Below are 16,576 nucleotides of genomic sequence, written 5' to 3'. Positions count from 1 at the left end.
CTGTTCTCTAATCAAAAAATGGACCATCAGCTCCCTCTCTTTCTCTCCCAAGCTGTAAACTAACTGAATGGCTAAAACCTAGCCCCCAAAAACGTTTTCTCAGTTTGCATGGGCATTCTTTGCCAAGTATAGCCTTTAAAATCCATTTTTCAGTATTATCCAACCATTTAATTAATTGTAAAAATTAAATAATCTTGAAAATTAATTTCAGCCCTTCAAACCCTGCCCAAAATGAAATATGCCTATCCATAATTAAATTGGCTAGGCCATTTGCAACCTGGAGTGGCTTCCAACCTTCACTAACCCTTAGATTTGACTTAATTAATTAATTAATGCTTGTCCCTAGTATCACCACTGACACTTATTGGCCAAATAACTATCCTAGGGTCAAAACTGACATCCACTAACCCCCAAAGCCCAGCTAGCATAACTTATCACAACTTTTGCCTTTGATATCCACTACATCCTCGAGGTCCTTGGTCTGTTACTATGAAATAACTACCATGTGCATCACATGTGCTAAACAACCTTGCACACTTGATTAATAACTTAATCAAATGTTATCAGCAAGATTAAAGCATCTTAAAATTTCACGTCCCTGTCACGAACCTCCCCCTTGAAATCCATGCAATCGTCCTCAATTACACTATATTATGCCAAAACAAAAGCATACTACATTGGAATTGCCATAAGGCATCACAATCACAACATTGGCCATTGTTATCTAACCATGTTGTATGCCCCAAAGCTTACTGAAATTTCCAACCTGCATAAATATCAAATAATAATGAGAAATAGTCCAAAATTGCTGCTAGAAACTTGTTGAATGCATGCATAGCTCATGTTTATCAACTGTTCTGACTTCACAACCGTAGTAAAGCATGTTCTCAGTATGAACCATGGCTGAAACTGTCAATGGCATTTACTAACATGTTGTCCATGGAACCAGTTGTAAACCGTTGAAAACTGAGCATAATCTGTTCATAAACTGATCACTTGCTTCACAACCGTAGTAAAGCATGTTCTCAGTATGAACCATGGCTGAAACTGTCAATGGCATTTACTAACATGTTGTCCATGGAACCAGTTGTAAACCATTGAAAACTGAGCATAATCTGTTCATAAATTGATCACTTGCTGATCTGAGAACTAATCACAAACTACTACAAACGTAAGCTCAAACTGATTGCAAAAACTGATCAGCAATTGATGCAAAAACTACTGCAAAACTAATCCCAAAGTGACGATAACCGGTTCTCAAACTAATAAAAAAATTGAGCTGAAATTGATCAGAATTTAATCTCAAAACCGAGGCAAAAGCTCATGCCCTATTGATCATGAACTAATTCCAAACTGAGACAAAAGTATAGTCTTAAAGCTGTGGTAACAACCATACTCATTTGCATACGTCTCACAGTGTTTAGTACACTAAGTAGTGACCCCATGGCAAACATACTGTTAGCACAGTACCTTGGATACAAGCTGAATACATCCGAGATCCACTACATACGAGAGCTATCCACAACTGGAGAAGTGGAAGTGCTACCTCCCCCTTGAGCATCAAGCAATACTTCAAACCCTTGCTCTACTGAACTTGACTGGGCCTCAACTAAAGTCGGCTCTAATTGAAAGGCATCTAGGTAAAGCTGTAACAACTGAAGATGGTATGTCAAGTCATTCTCTTCCATCCATTTGGCATCCATTGGTGAATAATTTTGAAACTTCACTAAGTGTCTCCTAGAACCTTTACCTTTGACCTTTCTTTCCTTATGTGACAAAATCTGCTCAGGTACCAAAATCTCATCAAATTTCTCAACCTCAGGCTGAATTTCAACAGACATATCCTCTAGCACATCACCACGAAAAGGCCTCAACAAACTCATATGAAAGGCATTGTGTATCCACCAATGTGGAGATAATTTCAGCCAATATGCCACATCGCTGATCTTTTCCAACACTTAGAAGGACCCACAATATCTTATACTTAACTTCGGATACAATCTCTCTCTTCCTTTCATCTTTTTCAGCCTTGCCTTTTCAAAATGTAGCAATACGTAATCGCTTTCTGCAAACTGCAAAGCACATCTATGGCAATCAGCTACCTTCTTTTACTTTTCTTGTGATCTCTGAAGTACATACTTTATCTTTGCATAGGCTGCATCCAAGTTTTCATATAACAATCAACCTTAAAGATCTTATCCTTAGTTTGCAAGATAGGTGATACCTTCTTGCCACCCTGAACCACCTCAAATGGAGCTTTGCTAGTGGAACTATGCACTATGTCATTGTAGTCTTATACTACTCTCACTGCGTCTTGTAGTCTAAAACATAGCACCTCAAAAGATCTAACACTGTGGAATTTGCTTTCTCAGATTGATCATCTATCTACGAATGAAAGGAGGATGAGAATTTTAGCATGGTACCTATATTCTTAAACAACCTCTTCCAAAATAAACTGGTCATCCAAGGGTCTTGATCATTGACAATTGACTCTAGCATACCATGATACTTAAAGATGTGCTACAAAAACAATCGTGCCATATGATGGACCTTTATTTTCTTCCTCACTAAAATGAAATGGGCTTGTTTGCTAAACTTACAAATGATAGTCCATATCTTGTCATTCCTCGTAGGTGTCCTAGGAAGCTCAAAAATAAAATCCATTGCAATGCTCTGCCAAGGCCTATCTAGAATAGACAAAGGATGCAACAAACCCAGCATCTTTTGCCTATCATGCTTTACCTTCTGACATACGATGCATGTGCTGACAAACTGCTCTACATCATGCCTCAAAGCTGGCCAATAAAAAAAATGCTCTACTACCTTAACTATGGCATCAATACCTCTCATATCCTACATACGGATGAGCATGACTTTCAACGATAACAATGGGCCTTAACTACTTTGTGACACACAGTTATCCATGCACTATCAAAAATCCATCTCTTAGCACAAAGTGTTCATGCCTCTAGCCATTGCAAAGCTGATCATAAACATAAGCAAAGTTCAAATTGGCAATATATAGCTCTTTCAAGGTATCCAACTCAATATAATAAACCATGCTAATGGCCGAAGAGTCTAATAGATGTATTACATGTGTCATCAATCACAAAAAAATTAGTGTCTGTTGGCCAAATGGTAAAGCAAGGGTTATGAACCGAGACATACTTTACCTTCTATCCCAAAAGCTTGATCTTCCTTCTAGCGAAAAAACACTTCTTCGGATTGAGTTGACCTCCCAATGAATCAAGCTTCCCTAAAACCATATCAAGTTTCTAACAATGCAATACACAAATGTTATCCACAAAGACCTTCAAAAATTTATTAAGGAATTGAGCAAATACTTCATTCAACCTCCTCTGACATTGCAGGTATTTTACCAGTCCCACTTGGGCTGAAGGTTTGGCTTTTTAGTTCCTATCTTGGTGATGTTGCCTCCATCAGCATGGAGATGGGCATAGTATCTTCTCTCTCGAGATTGGGCATCCTTTTCCCTTATCTTAGCATCTGTCTTTCTTTCCTTTCAGTTGAGCTGTTTTTATCATTTAAACATCATTTACTACACTCCTAGTTTGTTTATTCATTCAAGTAGACTGCTACCTTGGTGGTTGTGCCTTCCCATTCTTGATTGGCATAGGAGCCATCTCCCCAGGTCAAGTTTCAGGCATATCTATGACGCTTGGTCAGCATTGAAGCCATCTCTCAAGATTGAGTACAGACAAATCTCGACTAGCTTGTGGCTAACTCTTCCCTTGTTCTTCCTGTTGGGGAGAGTCAAACCTTCCTTCTTCATCTATTAGATCCATTTGCATGGTGGACTAATATATTAGCAATCCTCGAATAGCATTGTAGCCATCTCCCAAGGTTGAGATTCGAGCTTGCCTACACCACTTGGTCAATACAAGAGCCCTCTCTCAAGATCGAGTACAGGCATTTTTCGCATATCCAAATGGCTAATTCTCCTTTGGCTATTCGACTAAGGGGTGTCAAGTCTACCTTCATCATCAACCTCATCCTTCATCATGGTTCTTGGCACCACACGAAGACTAAAAGCAAGTTTCTCTTTCGCCTTCAGCATCGCCATTTATGGTTGAGAGGAAGTTCCTACCCTTTCTTGGTATTTTACGAGTTTCAACATTTTATCTTCAACATCAGCCTACCTTTGTTGTTATACCTACCCTTTGCACTGCAAGATCAACATTATCTTTGTAAAAGGGTGCTTGGCAAGTGAACAATTTCTCCACAAGAGATATTGTCCGAGTGGCACTTGCTACATGCGCATTCCCACAGAGCATCCTTCAACAAATCTTGAGTTGTTTCCACCAGCGGCTCTCTTATCACCATACCTCCATACTTCTTCACCCATTCTTCCATTGAGGCACAATACTTAATAGGCTGCACACCATCTCAATAGAAAAAGTCCAAAGTGGTTCCATTTGCCTTTGCAAGTCCTATTAGGCCATTGGGCAACCAACAAGCACCTTTGTTTGATGCCTTGGCCTCTCTGGGGTGACTCTTTGGGCTCCCAATGTAAGATAACCATCACCTCTATAGTCTTGGTAGACCACTGTGCACTTGATGTGCACCCTTTGTTCAATGCCCTAGCTCCTTAGGGGTGGGACGCATGAGGGTGATTATGGGCTAGAGCTATACTTGCAATCCCTTTCTAATTCCTGTTTTCAGCCCGAGAGAGGGTGTTGAGCTTAAAAAAGCATTATAAACTTATTAGCTCCTCAAAAGAGTCTCAAAACATGTAAATTACCCAAAGTTTCATTAAACAATGCATGGTCCTTGAGAATGTCTGTGTCCCATAAACCAAACTCTAATTTGGGAGGATCCTCTCATCTATTAGTAGACAGGCTGCCCACTATTCCACCCTATCCCTTGTCTTGCAGGTTTCAGCCATCAGCTCTACCTCCAATGGCTGTCCAGGCCATCGCAACTACTACTACATCATCACCAGCCCTTAGCGCCCTGTCCACACTGCTATCGTCCTGTTGTTCAACAAACATCATATAACTTGCACTTGCTGCAATAAAGGGTCAGTCTACATCAAATCTTCCTCCTATAATTGTCGCCCAATCTCCCAATACTACCAATGATCAGCTGCCATCAGCTTTGAGCATTTACATGGTTGTGTATACCAATTCCAACTTTAGAGATGACTGGGTTTTGGTTTCCAGCCTGCTGCCTTTCCACACTCAGCACTGTTTCAGCTTCGACTTGTGGTTATAGCACTCCAGATCCGTCTCCAATGGACATCACACTCCAACTACTCCCTCAGTCCACTCCTACAAGAGCCATCAGCTATTGGACAGCTTTGCCCTTGAGAATCATGTAGACTCTTTCCTTTATCTACAGCATTCATTCATTCCCTTCAAAGTTATTTTTCTTCTCTATTTGTTTTTGTGTTTGCATTTTACATTTTGCATTTTTATGTTTTTGCCTTTGCGTTTGAGTTCTCTGTGTTTCAGACATGGTTGTAGACTCGATGTTTTCTTTTGCAAACCTTAGCATATCTCCACATCCTATTCAGCAAAAGAAAAGTCAACATGTAACATCTTTAAAACATAGTTCTCTTGTAGATCCTGTTTTGATTGCATAAAAGATTCCATTTCTTCCGTAGTTCTTTTTTCAATTACCTCCAGTTGCCCAATATTCCCCTCTTTCCCATTCCTCATTTAACAAAAGCATACCCACATCATCATTCTTGCTATTAGATCCACTAACTCTGTCTTCATTGCTCTCTTCTTCCTCACTAGTTGTTTACTCTTGTTCTTCTTGCTCTCATTCCCCCTCTACAAGACTTTTTGTGATCATGTTAAACTTCTATAATACCCCCTTCCTATCCATGAGGGTAATTGTTCTCTTGCCCCAATTTTGTACAACATTAGCCTCTCTCAACCAAAGTCTACCAAGAATAAGTGGGAAAGCACCCAACAAGCTAGCATCACATGACAATCCACTTTGGTACCCACGCCAAAAACCCTTACTTCCAACCGCTCTAGAACACCCAAGCATTTTACTTTGGAGTAATTAGCCAATCAACTTCTATATCATAATTCTCCATTTAACTCAAGTCCTAATCTCTCTACACAAAGCTCAAGTTATAACACAAACTTAAGCTCCTCCGTCTATGTAAGCTTCATCAATGAACTACGCCTCATGCCATGCATCTACATCAAGGCAAATATCGGGTAAGTCTACAATAGAATGTGACTTAACAATACCTCTTCCTTTCTTCTCTTTAGGAGGATTCACAAGTCTCTTCCAATCCCTCCTTAGAAGAGCAACCTCTGATATCTCTACACAAACAAGGTGGGCTTGTGGTCTAACAAACCAGTCAAACATGCCCTCTAGAGTTGAGAATGATATTAGCTAAGATGGCTAGCCAATAGCAATGTCAATCTAAGTTTGCCACTACCCCTAATTTTGTTGGTTGCCACCACCCTATCTCCCCTCTTGGGGATTACCCAACTGAAGGGAAGGGGTCTAATTCTTAGGTTTGGGTTATATACCTCTAGCCTTTAAGCAACACTCATTGTCAAAATGGCTAGTCTTTTGATAGTGTTGGCAACACTTATTTTTCTTAGGTACTTATTTTGATAGTCCCTTTTGAGAAGTGATTACTAGAGCCCCCTCTAAAGAGTGAATGGACACACTACCGAATAGTCAAACAGCCGAGCATAACGCATTAGCTAACACTCAAAGTTATGGAACATAGAGATGGTGGCCTATGAAATCACTTGTTGAACAAAATGAAAGTATTTCTTGTAAAGCTTGTTCATGGACAATGTAACCTAGCTTAGGAGCCCCTGTAGTGGAGATCTCAATCAGCGATCGCCACTATTCACCTAGCTTGACCTTAAGGTCATGCCAGTCCATGATCTTAAATTTTTGGAGCTCATGGTCACGATTGACAATGGGTCATGTCTTGAACCACATAATGGTCAATTAAGTGTTCCCAATGCTCAAATGCAAGGTCAAAATCTTATAACTGTGAGTGGAATTCTATTAGCACCCCTTGCATCAACTCAAGGATAGCTGAAGCATTATGTGCCTTCCAAGAACAAACAACCTCACGTGGAACAGGGGAAGGGTCTAGTTGGGTTTCCATCCCCTATACAATGTCCCCCAAGTTCTAGGAGACATGTCTTATCATATTTGACCAAGTAATATAGTTAAGACTCATTGAAATGAGTCTTGCCAGTGAATGCATGCTTGGCTGATCAGAGCAATAATTGGAGGCAGTCCACCCGACCAACCAAAGTTCTGTGGGTTTTCTACACTTGTGCACATTTAGTGTGATTAAGTTAATGAAAGTTTAAATGTTGATGCACATTGCACTTTCCATAGCTTAACAGACCTGTCCATAACACCATAGACTACTTCCTCCATGACTGCTCCACTGCTGATGTCTACCTTCCAAAGAATTACACTACTCTTTCAATTGCGAATGCAGGTTCTCTGACCTTCTACCACGCCATCTTGCTAGCTCCGGACTGCTGCATTTTTAGATTCTCCTACAGCACAGCTGTCCATCATCAAAACATTGACTTCCCAACCCAATTAAAACATCAAGTGCTGGCTGCTTGCTCACACTTAGGATCCATACAAGTGTCAACACGCTCAACCTTGATGTTTGCAGAGTTGATGACTCGGTATTCAGTTCCACACAGCCCAAACTGCCTTGTCAAGTGTCCTAGACCCCATGCTCCACCCTCGCCTTGGAGTCTTCACTCTTGTTTCCGCCACTTCTGCAATTGGCATTGGTCCTACCACTCCACCTTGATTCATAGTCTCATATCTCACTTGTACAAAGTTCGTTGTATTCATCCTTTCATTTCTCATTCCATTTTTGTGTTCATTTGTTATTCACAAATTTTGTACTTGCAGTACAATTTGTTTGCCCTCTCTCCTTCTAATGTTATCAGAGACAAGTGGTCTTGATGCCTTAGCTACTATGAGCATTTGGGCTACAAGAGGACACAAACTAATATTACGTGTCTAAGGTCTCTTCCATCATGGAGGGAAGATTTCCATAACCTTCATCATCATAGAGTTCCTCATCATCAGAGCCATTCTACCTCCCGAGGGGGTTATCTCCATCCCTCCAAGCTTTGAGTGAGAGATGTAGGAAAGCCTATTCATGTCCATCTACCATGCCCAGTGTTCATTCTCCACATATTTCTCTCTATCTTTGGCTTCCCCTACTAGTTAGTATCTTTGATTTCACCTTAAATGATACTGGAGGGAGTTGCACCTCAGCCACAGCACTTTTACTGGCAAGATGACACATCATAGCTCGACACGATGGTAGCTTCCTGTGTTCTATAGAGTTTATACAGACATCAAATGCATCTTTTTGCTCCATCCATTGTGCAGGTAGTACCAGCTATAGGTGACCTTCTTGGAGACCGAAGCCCATACCAATGTGTAACCTTGAAGAATCTAGAAAACAAACGTATCAGTCAAGCAAAATCAAAGTTTACATTTTGCTTCTATTGAACATGTGTTGGGTACATCCCTTTCTCTACACCCTACCCTTCCACCACAAAAACCTGTAGGACCAACCCTATTTACCTTTCCAGATATACCCTCTTCACATATTGGAGTCTTACCTTTAAAGGAATTTACCCAGCTTATGTCCTCAATGCTGTTTACTCAGCCTATCGGTGTCTTAATGTCAGGCATTCCACTCATGCACAATCCATCTTATCCTCAGGCGAATCCATTGGTACTCACATGCTGGGAACTTCACTCTTGCATAGTACATCTTCCCCTCAGTCGAGTACACTTGATGCTCAGTTTTCCGGGATTCTCACCCATGCCTGATCCATCATACCTCTACTTGCAGGCAGTCCTATTATAGGCGACTCCCACCTTGCACCAAGGTGCCCCTAACCCTTATATGCTTAAAAGAATTATTAATGATCGGTCATTACACTAATAGCTTAAAAACGTTGTTCCATTAGTATTCATAGGCTCGAATCCTAGTAAGTAACGTGCAGGTGTTATGGCAAGCTCAAAGCCTAGTAAGAGATACAATTGCCGGCATACGGAGAAAAGAATAACATGGAGAATCAGGTAATGTGGGCATAGACATATCTAACTATGAATACGAGAAACAGCACGAGTGGAGGTGAAATACGAGAATGCATACCCAAAGGCATTCTAGAGTAGTAAGAACTCAGGATCCCTATGCACCAGGCTCGCAAGTATACTCGACCACAGGCATCATCATAAGCTATAATTGATCGCCATGCTCCATGCCCACTGCACAGCATATTGAGAGTTTAGACGATTCCATAACAATTAGTACAGCGTGTTCTGGCGCTGCATGCCATCTACAGAAATGGGGCTAGTTTACTTGGCATTGCAGAATTCCAGACCACAGAATAAACATGACAGATAAATCAGAAGAACTGTATCTACGTTAAACCCCAGCTCCCATAAAAATTGTGTACGTTTTAAAAAACATACTCATACACAAACAGTCCAGTGCATTCGCGCGACTGATGAAAGATTATAAAGAATTAGTATCCCCTCTAGACTCTAGAATTGACGAAGAAAGAAAACAGCTCTATGTGGGTGGCTAGATAGAGAGACAGACAGACAGACAGAGACAGAGAAAGAGGATAATACTCTTGACACATATTTTCTTTAACATGCTGCGTCAGTGGGTGGGTACATAGATAGAGAGATAGAGAGAGAGCGGATAATCTTGACACGCATTTTCTTTGATATGGCAGACTCGCGAGTCGCTACTAGCTAGTTTTCTATCGCTTTGTTAGAGCCGGATCGCACCCAGCTCCAGCAGCGTTAAAGCGGCCCCTCTCCCCAAGACACACTCGTGCCCTTCATATCATATGATTGATGATTGATTATGCAAGTGGAGTTTTGCATGCTAAGGGAAAGTTAGTAGGGTTTGTAATCGTCTATATTCCTTTTGGTGTGATCAGCTTTTGGGGCAGTTGGCCACCAATCAAGAGGAAAAGGTCTATCACGTTATGTCATTAACGTGAAGATTATGTGATTAAACCTTAGCGCTTCACCTAGGCGTGACCCTAAGAAACAATTCCCTTGCTTTGAATTTCTATTATTAGCATTGTTACGACTAGTGCGGCCTAGCCCCTTAGCCTGTACATTGTGCACAAGAGGGGAAACCAAGGCATGAGTAAGCATTTTTTTGGAGTATTTTGAGCTTTTTAGAAACTTGTTTATCACCCTTTTACCAACAAAAGTAGCCTTGTAAAAGGCTATGGTCATTGTCCTTCTCCATCCCAAATTTTTCATTAGTTAGAAAATAAAAGGAACTGGATACTCCATCATGGAACGGAGGAGCATCCATGGAATGAAACTCACATGTGTAGATTTTGTAACTGGATACTCCACTACGGATAGCACAAAGAGGGGGGAGATACTAAGGTAGCTATTTTACACATGCATGAGAGAAACAATGAGTGAGTGAGTGAGTAGTACATAGGGTATGGAGATATTGTTTCTTCATGCACATGTATGAGAGAGAGAAAGAGAGAGAGGAGAAAAAGAATAGAGAGAGATGAGATCCAGAATTTTATGGCTTGGGGCAATACTTCTTTACGTGAGACCCATTTACCAAGGGTAGGGACGTGTCATCGAGTGTTTGTAGTGCCACTACTCCATCAAAAAGTATATCAATGACTTTGTATGGACCTTCCGATCTTGGAACTAACTTGGCAAGGCAGTTAGCATTGTAGACAAGGACTAGGTCTCTGATGTGAAAGCTTAGTTTTCGAAGATGGTGATCATGCTAGGCCTTTCATTGTTGTTGGATGGCCTTCAAGGCTAGGTCAGCATGGATGCAAAATTCTTTTGAAAGGTGCAAGTGCAGTGAGGGCCCAAAGAGGAGTGTCATGATTCGAGATGCTAGAGGAGGCAAGGTGTGAGGGTGGCAAACTTGAACATTGTGGCTACTTCCATACCAAATGTGAGCTGAAATGGTGTGTGGCATGTCATTGTTTTGTGTGTCCAGTCGTATGCCCATAAGCAACCAAGCAAAGCCTCACCCCAATGTTGGGGATATGAATGGCATGTGTAGAGAAGGAGGGGACACAATGTTTTGTTAGTGCTTTCTACTTGGTCGTTGACGTGTGGATATAACAACTAAGAAGATTGTTGATAAGAGCATTATTAAAGTGTGTGCCACAATCCATCATGGTATGGAGGGCGCAACGATAGCAAGAGAACACGTGGGAGTAGAGGAAGGTTGCAACTATGGAGACGGAGCATCTTTAGAGGAAATGGCTTCGACCGACTTGGTAGCAAAGTTGGTGGTGACCAAGATGTACTTGTTGCCCTTCTCGGTGGTTGGTGAGATTGGCTCAATGCAATTCAAGCCCCACTTAGCGAATGGCCACCACCCCAGGGAGATGTGAAGTGGTAAATAGTTACCCCTTGTAGGCTTGGAAGTTGGATCCACATCTTTGACAAGCGGCACAACTTTCAATATATCACTTGCAATCTTGGAAGAAACTAGGCCACTAAAGACCAAATTGTAAAATTTTAAAAGCCGTATCACGAGCTAAGCAATGGTTACCTCTATTATCAGAATAGGCAGTTGACATAAGATCTTCAACTTCATGGGGGTGCACACATCTTTGAGAACCATGTTTGGGCCTCAATGATAAAGTCGTCCTCCACACAATTGATATAAGCGGCTCTTGAGTAGAAGACGATGCTTGTTCGTTGCAGATGCTTGTCCCTTGCAGATGCTTGGTGCAAAAATGCAGCATGTGCCAATAAGTTTGTGATATCCTCATACCAAGCCAATACTACATCCACTTGGAAAAGTGAGCAAGTAGTTCTGAAGAGCTTGTTGTCTGGAAAATCTAGGTCAAGACCTTCCAATGCTGGTACCTCTCTACTAGTGATGCGACTAAGGTGCTCACCCATATTATCGTGTTTTCCCTAACTGATCTATAACTCAAAATTGAATTCCTGTAAAGCCTAGCAACCATCCAAACACAACCAAAATTTTGAGATTTGTTAAAGCACGATGGTTTGAAATAATGACAAAATGGGTTCCTAAAAGATAATGTGGAAATTTCACACAGGTGTAAACAATAACCAATGCTTCTTGCTTGGTTGTGGAATAATTTTCTTCAGTCTTGTTTAGCAAATGACTAGCATAATAGACAAGACAATCAATGTTGACCATAGAATCAGGTTGTGTGAGGGTGGCTCCTACTACTATAAGGCTTGCATTCGTGTCGACATGGGAGGTCTTAGTCCAATTAGGGGTGATTAATATGGGTGCTTGAGTAAGGCATTGTCTAAGATACTTGAAGACTTCATCAACTTCAAAAGACCACTTGAAGAGGTATGAAGAACTAAGGAGTCGGGAAAGAGGATGGGTAATGTGCACATATAGATTAATCAATTGATGATGATATCCATTGTGACCTAGAAATGAGTGCACTACCTTGGTTGATGTGGGGATAGGCATCTTTAATGTGGCAATTATTTTATCTGGATCAGGGGCTAGGTTGTCACAACAATGACTGAAACAATGTGGCCAAGCAAGGTTCCCCTGGTTACAAGGAAAGGACATTTACCTAGATTGAGTCTTAGTGCCGTTTCTCTACATCACTCAAATACTTTTCAAGTTGTTAAAGATGTAACTCCGAGGTTTCGAGTAGTGTCATTCCCTTGTCACATGAGAAAACAAAAAAATCATCCAAAAATATTCGAAGGAAATCATTAAGGAATGGCTAGAAGATTACAATCATGTCCCATTGGAATGTGTTGGGTGTTGTTTTCTGCCCAAAAGCAAGCTTGTTATATTGGAATGTTCCCCGTTGTGTGACAAAGGTGGTTGATCATCTAGAGGTATGTCTACCTAATTGTAGCCACCCATGAAACTATAGAGAGCATGACCAACTACATCTTCTAATACTCTATCAATGTAAGGTAAAGAAAAACCATCATTGATCGCAACCTTGTTTAATTCTCGAAAGTTAACACGAATTTAGATTTTTCCATTCTTTTTAGAAATAAATCCAATAGGTGCAAGCCATTTTGAGTTCTCTATGGGAGGTGATAATTTTCGTCTCAAGCATATTATCCAATTTGAAGATGAATGCCTAGAAAATCCTTGTAGCTCTATGCAAAAATGTCAAAGAAGGAGTGGGAAAAAGAGGTTGCCCTTTCAAGATGAGAAAGGAATTCCCATAGCCATGCCACTAATAAGACGGGTTTTGGGACTTGTAGGCTACTAATGTTGTATTCATGTAGCATGTCTTAGAATTGTTCTAGCCCCAACGGTTGACCTTCTACTACTTGTATAAGAATTGCTAGATCATGGACAAGGGTATCATCAATCTTATGTGTTGCAATAGTGTCGCTCAACCATGGTAACTTACCATATTCAGCATGCATGTCTGCAATTCTAGGTTCTTTGAAAAAAGGCGCAATTAGTCTACTAGTGCTCCTAATGACATGATGTTGAGTGCTTTCTACCATGCTTGACATGTTTTGGGCAAGGGATGGCATCCTTTGCCTTGATGATGATCAAAGTGAAGAGTGTCTAGTTTCCAAGGATCAATTTGTGCAAAATCCAAGGAAGTTTTGAGTTAGGATCCCATAGGTTTCTCTAGGTAGAAGTTTTTGAATCAAGGCACTCTATATTTTCTATCTTGGTGCCATCCTTTGAGCGATTGTTTATCTTATATGAGGATTTTTCTACATTTGTGGTATTAAGCTCTAGGTTTTTAGAGACATCTTTAAAAGTCAAATGCGGTGTTATAGCTAAGGCTTTGTTAGACTTTTGCAATGGTCACTCTTTTTCATTTGGTGGAGTGGCAAGGGGAAGCTCGCTTATTTGTACCATATATGCATGAAAATGCCTCTAGCCAATATAAGAGGACGGGGTTATCTAAGGACTAGGGGCTAGTTAGTTGAGTGGGTGTGGTGCATATGCGCACATGTATATATCCTTCATATGGGAGATTCAAGCAGGACTTGGAGAAAAATTCACATCATATATAACGCTGCATATACACACACATATAGAAAATTATATCTTAAACGGGGGTTAAATATATTACTATACATACATGTGAAGACAGTAGATAAAAGTTTTATATATCTAAAATAATAATGACAATACGCATTAGTCAAATCAGCGTTATATCTTAGTAACCCGGAGTGCAAGAATCAGAAAAAGGAGATTGAAAAGAGAGCACATTATAATTTGTGAGCGTTATCATGCGAGGTTCAGCGGGATGGCGACACTGGGTATGCGGAGGAATGCCAACAGATCATGCGCGGGGAGGGCGGCCTGAAGGTGGTCCGGGAAGTTGCTTCTGAGGTTAGGGCGGTTGGATAGAGACTCGAGAGGGAAACCCATCGACGGTGAAGGTGAAAGTGAGCAGTGACAGTGAAAATGAAGTGTTTAGACGGCGGAATCAATCCAGCCAGTGAGGCGTGGAGGGTGAATTCATCGCGATCAGGGGCAAAGGGAACGCCTCGTGCGAGGGCTGCATTCACCGAACGGCGAAATCCACTCGGTGTCCAAGGTTATAGCATCCATGTGGAGGGTCAAATATTTGGTGAGAGTGCCTTGATTCGACCAAGGGGATTTCCAATGTTTGCCAACCAAACTAGAATAGGATATAGTCTAGGAAACTACACTTCCAAGTGTGGGGTTTGACCGCAATGCTATAGCTAGAGTATGGCGTTGTATGTGCGAGATCAATGTTCTATGAGTAATGCTTTGTAATATTTCTACAACGAAATATTAAAGACCCTCTACAACGAAATATTAAAGACCCTAGATCCCGCGCAAAAGCAATTCGAAGTAGTTCTCTCCCCCCCCCCCCCCCCCCCCCCAAACAACAAAAAAACTTTGGCCTAAGTGCTCCATCCTCGTGTACTAACAAACACCAGCCCCGCATTGTGCGTAGGAAACCATGGCTCAAAACCATAACCCACCACATGAACTCCCCTTCAAGGGAAAAAGGATAATGAATTATTTGCAAATTTTTTTAATTATTAACTCCCTCCTCTTCACCCATTGCATGGCGGGGAGAGGGAGTATGTGTTGGAGCTTGTGGAGGGGCATGGGGAGGAGGGCATGTAATCTACCACTTGTGTGGCCACCACCCAAAACCCCCCCCCCCCCCCCCCTCCCCCCCACCTTCACCTCATATAAACCCCCTCCCAAGCTTGGGAGGAGGGCATGCAATCTGCCACTTGTGTGGCCACCACCATCCCCCCCCCACCTTCACCTCATATAACCCCCTCCCAAGTGGGAGGGGCATGGTGGTGTTGCCCGCTGTCAAGTTGCCGCCGCCGCCTGTCTACGCCACACCGCCTGGCTGCCACCGCCCCCATCGTCATCATCATCATCGTCATCTCCATCGTCATCCTCACCATCATCACTCCAATCATCCAACACACGTAATCTCTATTTCTTCCAGAAGGTTGAGAAGCTTCTATTGAAGCTTCTCTAGGACAAGTTCACCCGTGCCTCCCAGTTTTTTTACCGTGTCTTGCAAGGCCCGATTCGTGCGCAGGAAGGGAGATCTCAGGCAGTAGCAACTTCGAAACTCGTAAGGGGTGCCAAGGGGAGGGAGTTCGCTGAGTTGAAATTTACTTCATTAATGGCTCCTAAGCAAAAGTCGAGAGGAGCACATGCTGGAGCTTCCACCCAAAGTAGGAGAGTGGACAACGCCCCAATTTTGAATGCCCATGTTCCGAAAAATATCCCCACATGGGAAAGATGCACAAAGCATGTTTTAATTCACATAGGAGACTTAAATGTATTGGAAAATTTATATACTCGTTCGATTTACAAAGTTTAGTTGTATGACGAGTACTTGCATTTGCTTGCACTCTCATGGTTAAGGGTAGTTGCATTTTTGAACGTATGATGCATAAGTTAAAAGATGAAATTGTGCGAAGGCGTCCTTGTTGTACCACGCAAAGGATAGGGCATAAACACATTAAATAATAATAGGTACCATGATAGAAGAAGAGTCTAGCCCTTTCTCTAATTGCAATGGTGTTAGCCCCTTGGAATCTCAATCCATAGCTCACTCGTGTCCCAAACTTAGCATACCCTAGATATGTGCAACCATGGGCAGCCATAAGTATTGGGTATGATCCTTCCATGGCTAGAATGTCTACTACAAGGAAGGACATACAAAATTGGAGGTCTTGTATGTGCACTAGAACCCCTTCAACCAATCCCATGGGTTGCACTTCTCAAAAATCTACAACACGAATGGCAAAAGGGGCGAGAGAAGTAATTGTAAGACCTAATGTTAAAATTGTTGTTTTACGCATTATGTTAACTCTTGAGCCACCATTCACTATGGCCCCTTTAATAGCATGCCCTTTAATTTCAACTGAAAGTCATGGGCTATAAGAGTCAACAATGACAAAAATGTCCAACACTAGGTGACGATTGATACTAGTAGATAATGGAGTACTAATTGGGTTAGATTGTGGACTCTTGACTTGAACGAGAAAATTCTGTACATATTCATGAACTAGAGGTCTCAAAATGCAAGATTGGGGAAGAGAGAGATGA

General features: G+C 41.6%; 1 protein-coding gene across 1 annotated transcript in view; it reads right to left on the bottom strand.

The window, feature by feature from the left end:
• Nucleotides 1-9,483, bottom strand: part of LOC148030215 (uncharacterized) — a 67,175-nt gene extending 57,692 nt beyond the window's left edge. The window contains exons 1-2 of the mRNA XM_087686487.1: nt 9,371-9,483; nt 9,164-9,276 (exon numbers count right to left, since the gene is read on the bottom strand). Coding sequence (XP_087542613.1) covers nt 9,164-9,173 — 10 coding nt within the window. The 5' untranslated portion in view covers nt 9,174-9,276; nt 9,371-9,483. The remainder of the gene's footprint in view (nt 1-9,163; nt 9,277-9,370) is intronic.
• Nucleotides 9,484-16,576: the final 7,093 nt, after the last annotated feature.

The sequence above is a fragment of the Lygodium microphyllum genome, chromosome 10 (assembly GCF_053477565.2).
Source record: "Lygodium microphyllum isolate KBCC chromosome 10, Lygodium_microphyllum_v1.1.10, whole genome shotgun sequence".
Classification (NCBI taxonomy): domain Eukaryota; kingdom Viridiplantae; phylum Streptophyta; class Polypodiopsida; order Schizaeales; family Lygodiaceae; genus Lygodium; species Lygodium microphyllum.
The sequence above is the reverse complement of the archived record's forward strand: the minus strand, read 5'-3'. Positions and strand labels throughout refer to the sequence as shown.